At 38.7% G+C, this 14,065-nt stretch overlaps 1 protein-coding gene across 4 annotated transcripts in view; it reads right to left on the reverse strand.

Moving 5' to 3' along the window:
• The window catches only part of LOC106877653 (uncharacterized), a 34,533-nt gene that overhangs the window by 8,798 nt on the left and 11,670 nt on the right, over positions 1–14,065 (reverse strand). For 2 of the 4 annotated variants that reach the window (XM_089358034.1, XM_089358032.1), the window contains exons 5-12: positions 13,888–14,065; positions 11,546–11,640; positions 8,873–9,063; positions 7,445–7,538; positions 5,119–5,181; positions 3,515–3,599; positions 2,676–2,708; positions 459–585 (exon numbers count right to left, since the gene is read on the reverse strand). The exon at positions 13,888–14,065 is cut by the window's right edge and continues 7 nt beyond it. In XM_089358034.1, coding sequence (XP_089214160.1) covers positions 459–585; positions 2,676–2,708; positions 3,515–3,599; positions 5,119–5,181; positions 7,445–7,538; positions 8,873–9,063; positions 11,546–11,640; positions 13,888–14,065 — 866 coding nt within the window. Of the gene's footprint in view, positions 1–458; positions 586–2,675; positions 2,709–3,514; positions 3,600–5,118; positions 5,182–7,444; positions 7,539–8,872; positions 9,064–11,545; positions 11,665–13,887 lie in introns of all 4 variants that reach the window. The other 2 variants (XM_089358033.1, XM_089358031.1) reach the window with 1 other exon arrangement.

The raw sequence follows: 14,065 nt of genomic DNA on the forward strand, positions 1-14,065 counted from the left end.
AGGTTAAACATGTGTAAAACAGTGACACAGAGAGAAGCAATGTAGCATGAGTAACACAGAGAATGTGTGACAGGAGTAATGCAAGAAAAAGAACCTTATGTAACAGAAAGTACAAATGTGTGTGAGAGGAGTAACATAGGAAGTATAAGTATTTGAAGACAGGAGTAACATAGAATAGTGGTGTGACAGAAGGCGATGTGTAATACAGGACATCCAGAGATGTTACACCAGTAACACTGTATGATCAAATGTGTATCACTAGTAACATGGTACAACCTATGTGTATCACCAGTAAGTGTGACTAGATATGTGACACTGATAGCAGAGTAACATGTTTCACACAAAGTGACTAGATGCATGAAACCAATAACAGTGTAACATGGGTGACCAAATGTGTGACAGATGTGACAGTGAGGACCAGATAAGCTTGAGGAGAATCAAAGAGTAAAATAACTTACTTGGCACCAATGCTTTCTCAGGCTTTGGTTCATATTCTGATTCTGGTTTTGGCTCAGGTTCCAGTTCTGGTTCCGGCTCAGGTATGACTGGTACCTCCTTCTGAATTAGCTTCAGTCGTCGCTGGATCTAATAATAATCACACGATACTAGTCAGTAGAGCAGACAGTATGTGTATGTGTGAGAGAGAGAGAGAGAGAGAGAGAGAGAGAGAGAGAGAGAGAGAGAAAGAGGTGAGGTGCAAGTATGCGTGTGTGTGTGTGTGTGTGTGTGTGTGTGTGTGTGTGTGTGTGTTTCCAGTGTTTTAAATCCAGATTTTGTCCACGTTAATGGGGATAGCCGGATCTACCTCAATGCCATCTTCTAAGTGTTTCATCAAGAGACCTCTAAGTGTCATCATAATTATCACAATTTAACATCTGCTCCTCATACTGACACAGGTTGATCTTGTGTGTTGCCAGTATAGGAATCAGTCTATCATTTAGGAGGTCAGTTCACAGGAGGAGGAAGTATTTGAGAAGCTGGAAAGGTGATTATATGCTAGGAACAAGCAGAGATAGAGGTGTCTTGCTATAGTGAAGACACATGGCTAACCTGCATTTTTATAAGGGTGAATGGATGTATCTGGGAAAAGGTGAGATGGTAGTGATGGGGTGTCAGAGTAAAACCCATCATTTCATTACCAACGGGACTGAAACCGGCTCTGGCTCTGGGTACAAATGTCTTGTTTTCATAAGTTTTGTATTAAAATCTTCCACCAAACCTTAATCACAATTTATGTTCCTAACACCAGCTTAATGATAATTAAGTTATTTTACTAAATTCTTTGTTATATTTAAAATTAATTGAAAGAAACACAGAGCATCTCAACAGAAATATGGTAATAAAAAGGTTAACAAATGATTAATTTAACCCTTTTGATACCAACCTAGCTGAAACCACCTCTGGCTCTATACTACAAATATCTTGTTTTCATGAGTTTTGAATTAAAATCTTCCACCAAACCTGAGTCACAATTTATGTTCCTAACACTAGCTTAATGGTAATTAAGTTATTTTACTAAATTCTTTGTTATATTTAAAATTAATTGAAAGAAACACAGAGCATCTCAAAATAAATGCAGTAACGAAAGGGTTAAGAGGCAAGAGATGATACATGCAGTGGATCAGAAGAGGGAGGCGAGGCAGTTATAAGAGTGTGGGGGGAGGGTGTTGGATGGTTAGAGATGAGAGAAAAGATGAATGCCGTGAGCAGTTCTCTGAATGTGTTATTTATATACGACTAATGTAGTTCCTTGTAGGAGTCATATTTTGTTGTTGGTGTTTAAACCCTGATTAGCACTTAAAAGGCCTCCAACCATAACCATTCCATAGGAGTACACAGTCCAGTGCAGTGGTTCACTCAACCTTTTTAATGTCCGGGGCTGATCCAAAACCTGGATCTTTTTAGGGATCTCCACCAACAGAAGTAGGACACAAGTCAAATAAAGAAAAACATTATATCTATAGGTGCAGGAGTGGCTGTGTGGTAAGAAGTTTGCTTCCCAACCACATAGTTCCAGGTTCAGTCTCACTGCATGGCACCTTGGGCAAGTGTCTTCTACTATAGCCTCGGACCAACCAAAGCCTTGTGAGCGGTTTTGGTAGATAGAAACTGAAAGAAGCCCACCGTGTGTGTGTGTGTGTCTATGTCGACTGTCATTTGACAACCGGTGTTGGTGTGTTTACAACCCTGTAACTTAGCAGTTTGGTAAAAGAGACCAATAGAATAAGTACTAGGCTTTCAAAGAATAAGTCCTGGGGTCAATTTGTTCTCCAGCATGGCCACAGTCAAATGACTGAAACAAGTAAAAGAATAAAAGAATAGAGGGAAAACCATCAAGGGCCTCTGGAAGGATGCTTAAGGACCACATGTAGCCTTGTGGGGGGGACACCTCAGCTGAGAACTGCTGGTCTAGTGTATCGTTCCATTTACAGGACAGTAGGATGTAGTTTGAGAGATTTGGCTATTTTTAGCAAGTCAAGCAACAGCATAGTGGCTCCGTTCTTGGTTGATGGTCAGAATTTATGTACATGACGTCAGACAATGGTGGAGTGTGACATTAACACCATGCTGGCAGTAGAGTGGTCCAACAAAGGATGGGGATAATTATGTATATGTATGTGTATGTGCCCACATTTATAGAAACGTGTGTGTGTGTATAAGAAATCAAGTGTTACCTCTAACTGGACTCTATGTTCCCGAGATTTCCTCTAATGGTCAGGAGAGAAAAGAGAAAAGAAAAAAAAAGAGATATTAGCACCATAAACACACAGCACACATACATCCACACACCATATTCTTAATATATATATATATATATATATATATATATATACATACACACACACAAACATACATACATACATACATACACACCATATTTTATACATATATATATATATAAAAAATATGGTGTGTATATATATATATATATATATATATATATACCTACATACACACACCATATTTTATATATATATATCTCAAAAGATTTATTTAAAAATACATCATAAATGTAACTTCTCATAAAGATCACATCACACTAATGCCTACCTTACAACATCCATTACCACATCATACACTAACACAAAACTGTATACACCAGACCACACACACACACACACAGTGGGTGAAACCAAAATTGTTCAATTTGGATCATATCTAGTTCTTAAATGTATTGTTGCATATGAAGTCTCTGTCAATACAAGACTACACTCGGACACCTCACAATCAGACACAACTACACTCGGACATCTTACTATCAATCAAACAACTACACTCGGACGTCTTACAATTAATCAGACACAACTTCACTCGGACATCTGACAATTAATTATAAATCAAAAAGGCCCCAATAACCATGGCCTTTGATCAGATGTCTGCTCAATCAGAGCTGAGCTGTGAATTCAATGTATACAGAGACATAACTATCACACACACACACATACATATGTTCCACACTTCAGCTACACGCTGTACACCATACATATCACTGTCTACCACACAGTACACTCACCTGTTCTTCTAAAGATTTCACCTTCAGTTGCTCTTCTACTATTTTCTTTTTCCTCTCCAGATTTGAAGCAGAGAATTTTGAGACCCTGCCATAACACAACAAAGAATATATTTTAGTTTGTTCACAAACAACACATTGAAATTTGAAGACTTTAACACTTTAACCTTCAGATTACTTTGGTCAAATGTAATTCTTATTTATTCACGTGGTTTTGAATTAATCCTGCATTATCTTCAAGATTTTGGAGATGTGATTGTTTTTAGAATGGCATTGTAGAGCAGATGTGGAAGACCACATCCAGCTGGTTCAAATGCTAAAGGGTTAAGGTGTGAAATTTGGCCATTACACACCTTCCCCCCACTTCCACAACCACGTGCATGCACACATATACACATCATCATCGTTTAACGTCCGCTTTCCATGCTAGCATGGGTCGGACGATTTGACTGATGACTGGTGAACCAGATGGCTACACCAGGCTCCAATATAAAAATGCTAATTAATAATTATGATTGTTATCAATATTTTCTCTGAGTGGTTGGTGTTAGGAAGGGCATCCAGCTGTAGAAACTCTGCCAAATTTAGATTGGAGCCTGGTGTTGCCATCCGGTTTCACCAGTCCTCTGTCAAATCGTCCAACCCATGCTAGCATGGAAAGCAGACGTTAAACGATGATGATGATGATGATGATGATGATTAACCTCAAGCATAAATTTGTAGATGATGATAGATGGAGAGATGATCACCTGAACACACACACACAATAGCATTCTGTCTTTCGAATCCACTCCCAGAACTTTGGGTTGGCCCAGGGCTGTAGTAGAAGGCACTTGCTCAAGTAGTTCTTGCAGTGTGACTGACCAAGACAGCATGGCTGGTAATCAGGCATCTTAACCTCACAGCCAAGCCTGTGCACATGTGTGTAGCATTTTAATATTTTACACCCATCTTTTCACATTCTTGGTTCAGGGTTTCTTGTTAGTGGAGCAACTAAGGTTACGGCTGGACGATGAAAAGTTCTGTATAAGAAATTCATGCATCAACTGCCCTTTCCTCAGCTGTGAGGCATATCCACCACAAGGTTCAATCCTTGTTGCAGTTGATGGCTTGTGTGCTTCAATGACCCTGAGGGCTCTGTCAGTGGAGCGCAAGTTCCTGTACGGCTTCTCATGCTGGACAGGTCAAAAGATAGAGGCCACACTTATATGAAGCACCTCTTATCAGAGGTAAAAATGGGTTTGCATAGGGCCAACACCTCTACCGAGAAAAATGCCAAGTGACAGAAGCATCAATGATAATCAAAACCAATCAGACCTGGAAGAGGAAGGCCTTCCCTTTCGGGAATATATGGTGAAGAGTAACACAATCAAAAAGAAACAAATAGGGATCTAACTGGAGAGAAGCAAGAAAGACAGCCCAGAGCTGGCAGAGTTGGGAACAAGAGAGAAAAGTCATCAAGGACCTGGGTTTTAAAGGGGTGAAGTGATTAATTAATTAAAAACTGATTACACACACATATATACAGAGGTAGTAGCATGAAGGGCAATAAGGATAAAGTAGCAAAAATGGTAAAATGGAATCACAAGAAAGACTCTGCTACTCACAGCTCCTCCATCCAATGTTCGTTTAGAAGTTTAATTGCTTTCATGTTTGCAGCTGATGAAGTACTAAATGGATAAAAAAATAAAAGAAGAAAAAACATTCTTTCAAAAATTAAAAAGAAGACAATGCACAAAGAAATATAAATAAGTTGTAGCTAAATAAGCTAATTAAGGTGGCAGGCAAAACTTAAAGTTCCAATCAACATGTTTGGAATAAGTTCTACTCGATTCTCAGTTTTAAGTTTTCTCCATTGTCAACAAATGTTCTGTTGATACTCTTTGAAAACGAAAACTGCAATTTAAGATTTAATTTAAATTTTAAGAAATATAAAACAAATAAATGAATGAATGAACGTGAGGCAGTAGAGCAATAAACTGACACTGTCAGTCATGATGACGTGGAATCCAGTTGACCTGATCAAGAGATCAGCCTGCTTGTGAAATGAACATGCAAGTGGCTGAGTACTCCACAGACACATGTACACTTAATGTAGTTCTCAGGGAGATTCAGTATGACAGAGTGTGACAAGGCTGGCCTTTTGAAATTCATTTTTGCCATGTGAAGGCTCATGGCTCAGTGGTTAGAGCATCGAGCTTACGATCGTGAGGTTGTGAGTTCGATTCCCGGACTGGGCAGCATATTATGTTCTTGAGGAAGACACTTTATTTCACATTGCTCCAGTTTATTCAGCTGTAGAAATGAGTTGCGACATCACTGATGCCAAGCTGTATCGGCCCCTTTGCCTTTCCCTTGGATGACATCAGTGACGTGCAAAGGAGAGACTGGTATGCTGGTCTTCCATAAATAATCTAGCCTGGACTTGTGCCTGGGAGGGGAACTTTCTAGGTGCAATCCCATGGTCAGTCGTGACCGAAGGGGTCTCCTCCTAATCATTTTTGCCAGTTGAGTGAACTGGAGCAACGTGAAATAAAGTGTCTTGCTCAAGGACACAACACGCTGCTTGGAACTGAACTCATGACCCAACAATCACAAGCCAAATACACAAACCTCTAAGCCACGTGCCTCCACCTGGTGTTAGAGCAACAGATTAACACCCACATAGCAATGTATTCAAATATGACAGAGTAGACATCACAACAGTCACTCTTATTGGACTTCTAAGCCACAAACAGAAGACTTTTTTAGTATTCGGGACAAATTACAGGTAAATAAAATTTGTGATAGTCTTATTTGGCCTGAGTAAAATAATGAATCTTTAACTTTACATATTCAGAAATGTAACAAAGTGTTACTGTATCTCCTGCGTCAGTAGTGATGGATTTTGACTTAGCATAACAGAGAGTACATGCAACTGATAAAGCACAAAAAAGCAGAAAAGCACATCTATCATTCTGACCACCACTACTGGATGATTTCCACTTGCTACTCATACATTTGTGTTCTTAAACATAGTGCGTCCATAAGATATATATTATCTCTGAATGGTTTTGCATGATGTGTTTGCCTTAAGTATGATACACACATGGCTATTTTAATCTAATACTGCTTCTACTGCACATATCAGATTACTATATTTCTGTTCTATATTTAAAAGATGAGAAATTATGTACATTATTTACATTTGATAGATATTTGACAGGCATATGGCATAGTGGTTAAGAGCACAGGCTACTAGCCCCAAGATTCCGAATTCGATTCCAGGCAGCAACCTGAACAACAATAATAATAATAATAATAATAATAATAATAACATAGAAAAATACATTAGGAATGAGAATCCAGGTTCAAAACTTCCCCAAGACACCTGATGAAGGCTGGAGGGTGTATCAGCTGAAACATTGTGTTAACAACAAACAAGATGAGGACAAATATCCATTAAATGTAAATAAGTTACTTATATTTCTGCTGAAATACACTACTTTTGTTCCAATAAAATGAAGAATTTGCTAAAATATTTTTATCATGATTAACCCTGGTATTTTTGAACATCAATTAACACGAAATTTTGATGTTTAGTTTTAATTTGCATCAATTTAAAACAGGAGGTATGCATCATAAAACTCAAACACCCATCACCCCCACCACCACCACTGCTTTTGCTATCACTATTATTACCACAACTTTTTCTACAGCTAACACCATGATATAAACTACCACGACTGCTACCTGTATTATTTCAAACGAAATGGACCGGACCAATCCAAGAACAAGAGTTAAAAGTCTTCAACAAAAACACAGCACAATGCTGGTAGGAGGACTTGAACCAGTGACCCCCACATTAAGTGGGAGGAGTCAACACCCTCCTCTCTATCAGCTACTAAAATTCTCCACATCCAATACAAAGCTCGTTTAAAGTAACAACATTACCTTAATTGGTCAGATGATTCTTTTGAAGATGTTTTCTCTCCTGAAGATGAGTTTGTATCCTGACAAGCTGAGGAGTTCTCAAAATTATGTTCACCTGGCAAAGAAGAAAAGCCCCAAAACAGGGAGCTTCGTTAGTACTATGTCATCATCATCAGCTTCTATATCACCACATTTGCTGTCACAAGCGGATCTGCATCATTACGCTGCTATCAGATACTCACATGCACACAGCATTAAAAAAAATACAAATGGATTTCTAACATTGTCACAATGCATATCATCATCATCGTTTAACACCACTTTTCTATGTTCTCATGGGTCAGATGAAATTCATTTTCTACAGCCAGATGCACTCCCTGTTGCTGACCCTCACTTGTTTCCAAATAAGGTGATATTTTCCAATTGAAGACGAGAAACAAACAACATCACTTATACGATGGTGGTGCCCATCTACGACCATCATGTCATCAAAACAAGGATACACACACACACACAATGGACTTCTTTCAGTTTCAGTCAAACACATCCACTCACAAGGGCTTGTTTAGCCCAGGGCTACAGCAGAAAGTTGAAGACACTTGTCCAAGGTGGGGGCTGAACCCAAAACCACATGGTTGGGAAGCAAGCTTCTTAACCTCACAGCCACGCCTGCACTTATATTGGTTTCAAATTTTGGCACAAGGCCAGCAATTCCAAGCAGGAGATAGGTTGAATATATCAACACCAGTGATAACTGGTATTTATTGGTTCTAAAAGGATTTAATGACGAAGTCAACCTCAGGGGAATCTGCTCGAACCTATTCTAACACATCTTTACACACTTTCAAAACAATGCATCAACATGGAGTGGCTGTGTGGTAAGTAGCTTGCTTACCAACCACACGGTTCTGGGTTCAGTCCCACTGCGTGGCACCTTGGGTAAGTGTCTTCTACTATAGCCTCAGGCCAACCAAAGCTTTGTGAGTGGATTTGGTAGACGGAAACTGTAAGAAGACCGTCGTATATATGTATGTATGTGTGTGTGTGTGTGTGTGTGTATATATATATGTGTGTGTGTGTGTGTGTGTGTGTGTGTGTGTGTGTGTGTGTGTGTGTGTATATGTGTGTGTGCGTGTGTATGTGTTTGTCCCCCCCAACATCGCTTCATAACCAATGCTGGTGTGCTTACGTCCCTGTAACTTAGCAGTTCGGCAAAAGAAACAGATAGAATAAGTACTAGGCTTACAAAGAATAAGTCCTGGGGTCAGTTTGTTTGACTAAAGGCGGTGCTCCAGCATGGCCACAGTCAAATGACTGAAACAAGCAAAAGAGTATAATTTCAAACCCATACATACATACTCATGAAAACAGACACACACACACACTCACTTCCACGTTAACTCCACTCCAAACATGCACGCAAAGAGGAAGAGTAAGAACTCCACTTACTGTGTTGAGAAGTGTCAGTGTCTGAGAAACTAAGCCGTTTCTGTGATGATGGCAAGTCTGAAAGTGACCGTTCTTGGTCACTGTCACAGGTCACTATGGTAGGGCGATGGAGCTGAATGACAGAGGCCACATCTCGAACAGTTGGAACATTACTTGACCGTTCACTGGTCGATGAACTACTTTTCTGACACCTGAAAACAAAAATATAGAGATATAAATGCAGGGGAGAAGGCAAGTCAATTACATTGACCCCAGGACGTGACTGGTACTTGATTTTATGAAACCTGAAAAGATGAAAGGCAATGCCAATCTTGGCAGGATTTAGTACATGGTCAGAATAATAATAATAATAACAATAATAATAATAACCATCATCATCATCGTTTAACGTCCCTTTTCCATGCTGGCATGGGTTGGACAGTTTGACTGGGGACTAGCAAGCCAGGAGGCTGCACCAGGCTCCAATCTGATCTGGCAAAGTTTCTACAGCTGGATGCCCTTCCTAACGTCAACCACTCTGAGAGTGTAGTGGGTTCTCTTTATGTACCACCAGTATGGGAACCAGTCAGGCGACACTGGCATCAACCCACACTCGTATGGTGCTTATTATGTGCCACCAGCTCAGGTGCCAGTCAGGCAACACTGGCATCGGCTATAACTACGATTTCACTTGACTGATCAGGTCTTCTCAAGCACAGCATATCGTCCGAATAATAATCCTTTCTACTAAAGGCACAAAGTCTGACATTTAGGGAGAAGGGGCTAGTCAGTTACATCAACCCCACAAAGTTAACCTCAGCAAGATTTGAACTAAGAAACTACAATCTTACAATCAGGAGTTTAATGTCCCAACCACTAAGTCATGCACCTTTACAAGAGGATTCTATTGGTCCCAGTACTAAAACTCCAACCACAAGATCCAGTCCTTGCTGCAATGTGGTAGCTTGTGTGTCTCAAGTGATCTTAAGAAGTATACCGGCAGAGCACAAGCTCCTGGTAGGGCTTCTCATGCTTGACATGGTCAAAAGACAGAGGCCAGACTTATATGGACCACCTCTTCCTAGAGGTAAGAATGGGTTTGCATAGGACCAACACGCGTATGCAGAAAAAAACCCCACAAAGTTACAAAAGCATTGATGACAATACAAAACCAACAAGGGAGAGGAAGGCAGTCTTCCCTCAGAGAAACATGACTTGCAAAATCTGAAAGGAAAAAGTAGGGATCCAAATGGAGAGAAGCAGGAAAGAGAGCCCAGAGCCTATGGCTTATGTCCCATAGGGAGTGAAAGGCTTAATAATAATAAGAGCCCTCAGAGAGTGCAAACCTCTGCCAAGGCAACACCAAAGTCCTCTCAATGATTAGCCAGAGATGATTTTTAAGATGAGAATATCTGAAATAAACTCGACTGCTCTCACAAACGAGAATACTAGAAATGAACTCGACTGCTCTCAAAAATTAAGTAAAACAAAACAGAAAAAATAATCTAGAATCCTTGTCTGGTACTGGATCATTCCCCAAATCTAACCAGTTTGTGTCAGCCAAACATCCCTGAAAGTTTCATCCAAATCCATCCAGCGGTTCTTGAGATATCTTGTCCACGGACAAACAGAACTGAAAATAATAGCTCCACCTTCGCTAAGGTAGAGGTAATAATGAAATTACTGTGTATAGTGCTCAGGTGTATTACATCTCATCAAAGATGCATGTACAGTACATAGAATCATGTACAAAAGTCAGGAAAGGGAACAGTGTATGAGTCATGATATACAGGTGTGCATGCGTATGGAGGGGGGAAGATATCTGGTGTAGTGTTGGTGAATTTCAGGAAGCAGTGAGGTTTTAAAGGATGCAATGTCTCAGTAACTAACAACTGATGCAGGTAGTCTGTTCCATGCTTCAGTAACTCTGAGTGTGAAAAAAAATGTTTCTGAAAGTCATGGGAGCTGTGCTGTTTCCTGACTTTGTAGCCATGCCTACATGTGTTAGACACACAGAGCTCAAAAAGGTGCTCAAGGTGGTTGTTGATGCAATGGTTAATAATTTTGTGGGTGTTTACCAAGTACCAAGTCAGTTGCCAGACGTCGGAGCTTCAAGAGGCTCAGAGTTTGGCAGATGCCTGATGGAGGGTATTTGCTTGGTTAAGTAAAGTGAAAAAGTACTCGGACTTAGATTGTAAAAAACTGGATTGAAGTACTGCAAAGCATTTTGTCTGTGGCTAGAAAAGAAGGCAACCACATCCACTCACAGGGCTTTGGTTGGCCCACGGCTATAGTAGAAAGTTGAAGACACTTGTCCAAGGTGGGGCTGAACCCAAAACCACAAGGTTGGGAAGCAAGCTTCTTAACCTCACAGTGGAGTTAACATTTGTAAGTTAATATGGAAGAGAGAGAGAGAGTGTGTGTGTGTGTGTGTGTGTGTGTGTGTGTGTTCACGAGTAAGTATGTGTGGGTTTGAAATTATGTTAATGCGTTGTTTTGAAAATGTGTAAAGATGTGTCACAGTATAGGTTCAAGAGCAGATTCCACAGAAGTCGACTTTGTAATTAAAACCTTATGGGGATCGATATATTAATGTCCCAATTCGTGAACAAAACAACAGAAAGCAAATCAATGACAAAAAGGTGAATGCAGATTAAACTGAAGAGAAGTCAACGAATCCATAAAGATACTCACTGAAACAACGAGGTGGTAGACGTGTCCGGATAGTTAGCACTGGTACACTGTCTCAATAGCTGTGCATAGCGTTCTTTCTCTTCTAATCGGATGTACTGAAACAGACCAGATACATTTGTCTGTATAAATAAATATACACCGTAAAAACCCGGGGTAATTTACGCATTTTCTTTTCTCGCAAAAATAAAAACAAACGGCATTCTTTCCATATAAATATTTTATGTCATACCTTCCCAGCTGTCTTTGATGGCGATTCGGTGAAATCCGTCGTAAAAAGGCTTTATGTATTTATTTTTTGTTTTGATGTACCACCCACGCTTTGATGTTCAAAGACCGACTTTCATTCTCTTGACAGCTACCGTCACCGACACACAGACAAACACACACATAGTCATTCACACACACAATAAACCATAGACACACACATACACAAATGTATTTTTTTTACTAATGTTATAATTAATTTTTATGTAATTGTTTTTACGAATCGTATGTCATTTTTTTTATATATATATTTTTATAATTTTTTGTCTTGTTTCTTGAACCTTTCATACATACATACATACATGATGGGTTCTCCATCGGTTTCGACGATGAGCATTCAGTGGTTCGATCAAATGAATTACCTACTCAATGAAATTAACACGTAAGTGGCTGAGTATTCCATAAATACGTGTACCCATAATGTAATTCTCAGACAGAATCAGCATGACACAATGTATGACAAGGCTGTGCCTTTGAAATAGATACATCCACGAACACAGCGTCTGGGGTTCGTTCCTCTCTCATGTCAGCAATTTTCTTTCTGAATTAAATGAAAATCACTCATCTTTTTTTTTTGTTTTTATTTATTTTTACGATTCATTTAATGTGTTTCTAGAAACCATCATGTGTGTGTGGGGTGTGTGTGTATGTATGTATATATGTGTATGAAAGGATAACTGTATGTATGAATGTATGTGTGTGGATAACTGTGTGTGAATGACTATATGTGTTTGACTGTCTGTGTGTGAATGTGTCGGTGACGGTAGCTGTCAAGAGAATGAAAGTCGGTCTTGAACACCAAAGTGTGGGTGGTATATCAAAACAAAAAATAAATACCGTAAATCCTCGAGTATAATCCGCATTTTTTACCCAAAATTTAAAGGTCAAAATCCCTAGTGCGTTCTATATATGAGGTTAAAAATGAAAAATATTTTCTAAGCAATGTCCGAGTCTCTTTTTGCTGTCCGGCAATGTTTATTCAGACGCATTTTGTGATGTCGGGCTTGTAACTGATAGTGATAAATATGTAAAAGCAATTTACTTAATATTTATTTTTCACCGACGTTATTACTGTTATTTCTTTATTTTCTGCAAACAAAGTGCACAAAAAAGCTACACGTTTGCATTGTTATATATACAATAATAATAAAGGACGTTACCGTATACATGTTTACAAACCAAGGACGTTATATAGACCTCCTTGACTCAAGTTAGAGAAGGGGTGCGTATTATACACAAGGTTTAGGTTTTTCAGAGGTACAACCCCCTAAAAATCCCCTGCCTATTATACTCAAGGATTTACGGTACATAAAGTCTTTTTACGGATTTTACCGAACACGGCATCAAAACAGCTGGGAAGGAATGACAGATAAAATATTTATATCGAAAGAATGCCAAATAAATTTTAGGGGTGTGTAAATTACATAAGTAGATCGTTTCCAGAATTTTTTTTTTTTTTTATTTAGAAATTTCTGTTGTTGAAAAAAAGACATACAAAACGTAAACATTCGTACTGGAATTTGACTCATTTAATGTCAGAATAGGTTTTTACAGAAAAAAATAATGACTTAAATATGCATAATGAAGTTGACTTTTATTTAAGCTGGACGGTATAATGTTTACTTTTTGTGTATAACTTTACTAAAACCATTAAATGGCTAACTACTTTTTCCAGGCCATATTATTATAAACAACACAAAACACTTTGTAATTTAATAGTTTTTAGTGTGATACCTGTTAAACAGAAATTATTTTTATTTTATGAAAATTTAATAAAATTGAATCATAAATAAGTGAAATTAAGCTAAATACAACTAAATTGAAAACCTTTTCTTTCTGGCCATATAGGCAATTCTGAAAACTTTTGGGTGCAAATTTTACACAAGTAGAAACTTTTTCTTAACAAATTTTATCCTGAAAAATCACCAGCGTAAATTCATGGTATTTGGACAATTTGCTAACTTTAAACTAAGGAACAATTCCTCCATTTCTTCTGACTATTATTATTATTATTATTATTATTACCAATATACTATTCTGTGCACTACCCAAAAACACTTTATTCCTATACAACATACCTCTTCAGCAGTGGATCTTTGTTGCTTGGACATTGGTCTGCAGATATCTGTATGTTGCCATGGCTTGCTGGGTATACTGTACAGTTTGCTGCGAGTTAGCACCAATGGACTAGAGACTCTCTGGCCTCCATTTAATCTGGCAGGGTGCTGGAAGTATTTCCGTAATTGAACAGGTTTC

Source organism: Octopus bimaculoides, chromosome 9 (genome assembly GCF_046866305.1).
Source record: "Octopus bimaculoides isolate indiv1 chromosome 9, ASM4686630v1, whole genome shotgun sequence".
Taxonomy (NCBI): Eukaryota; Metazoa; Mollusca; class Cephalopoda; order Octopoda; family Octopodidae; genus Octopus; species Octopus bimaculoides.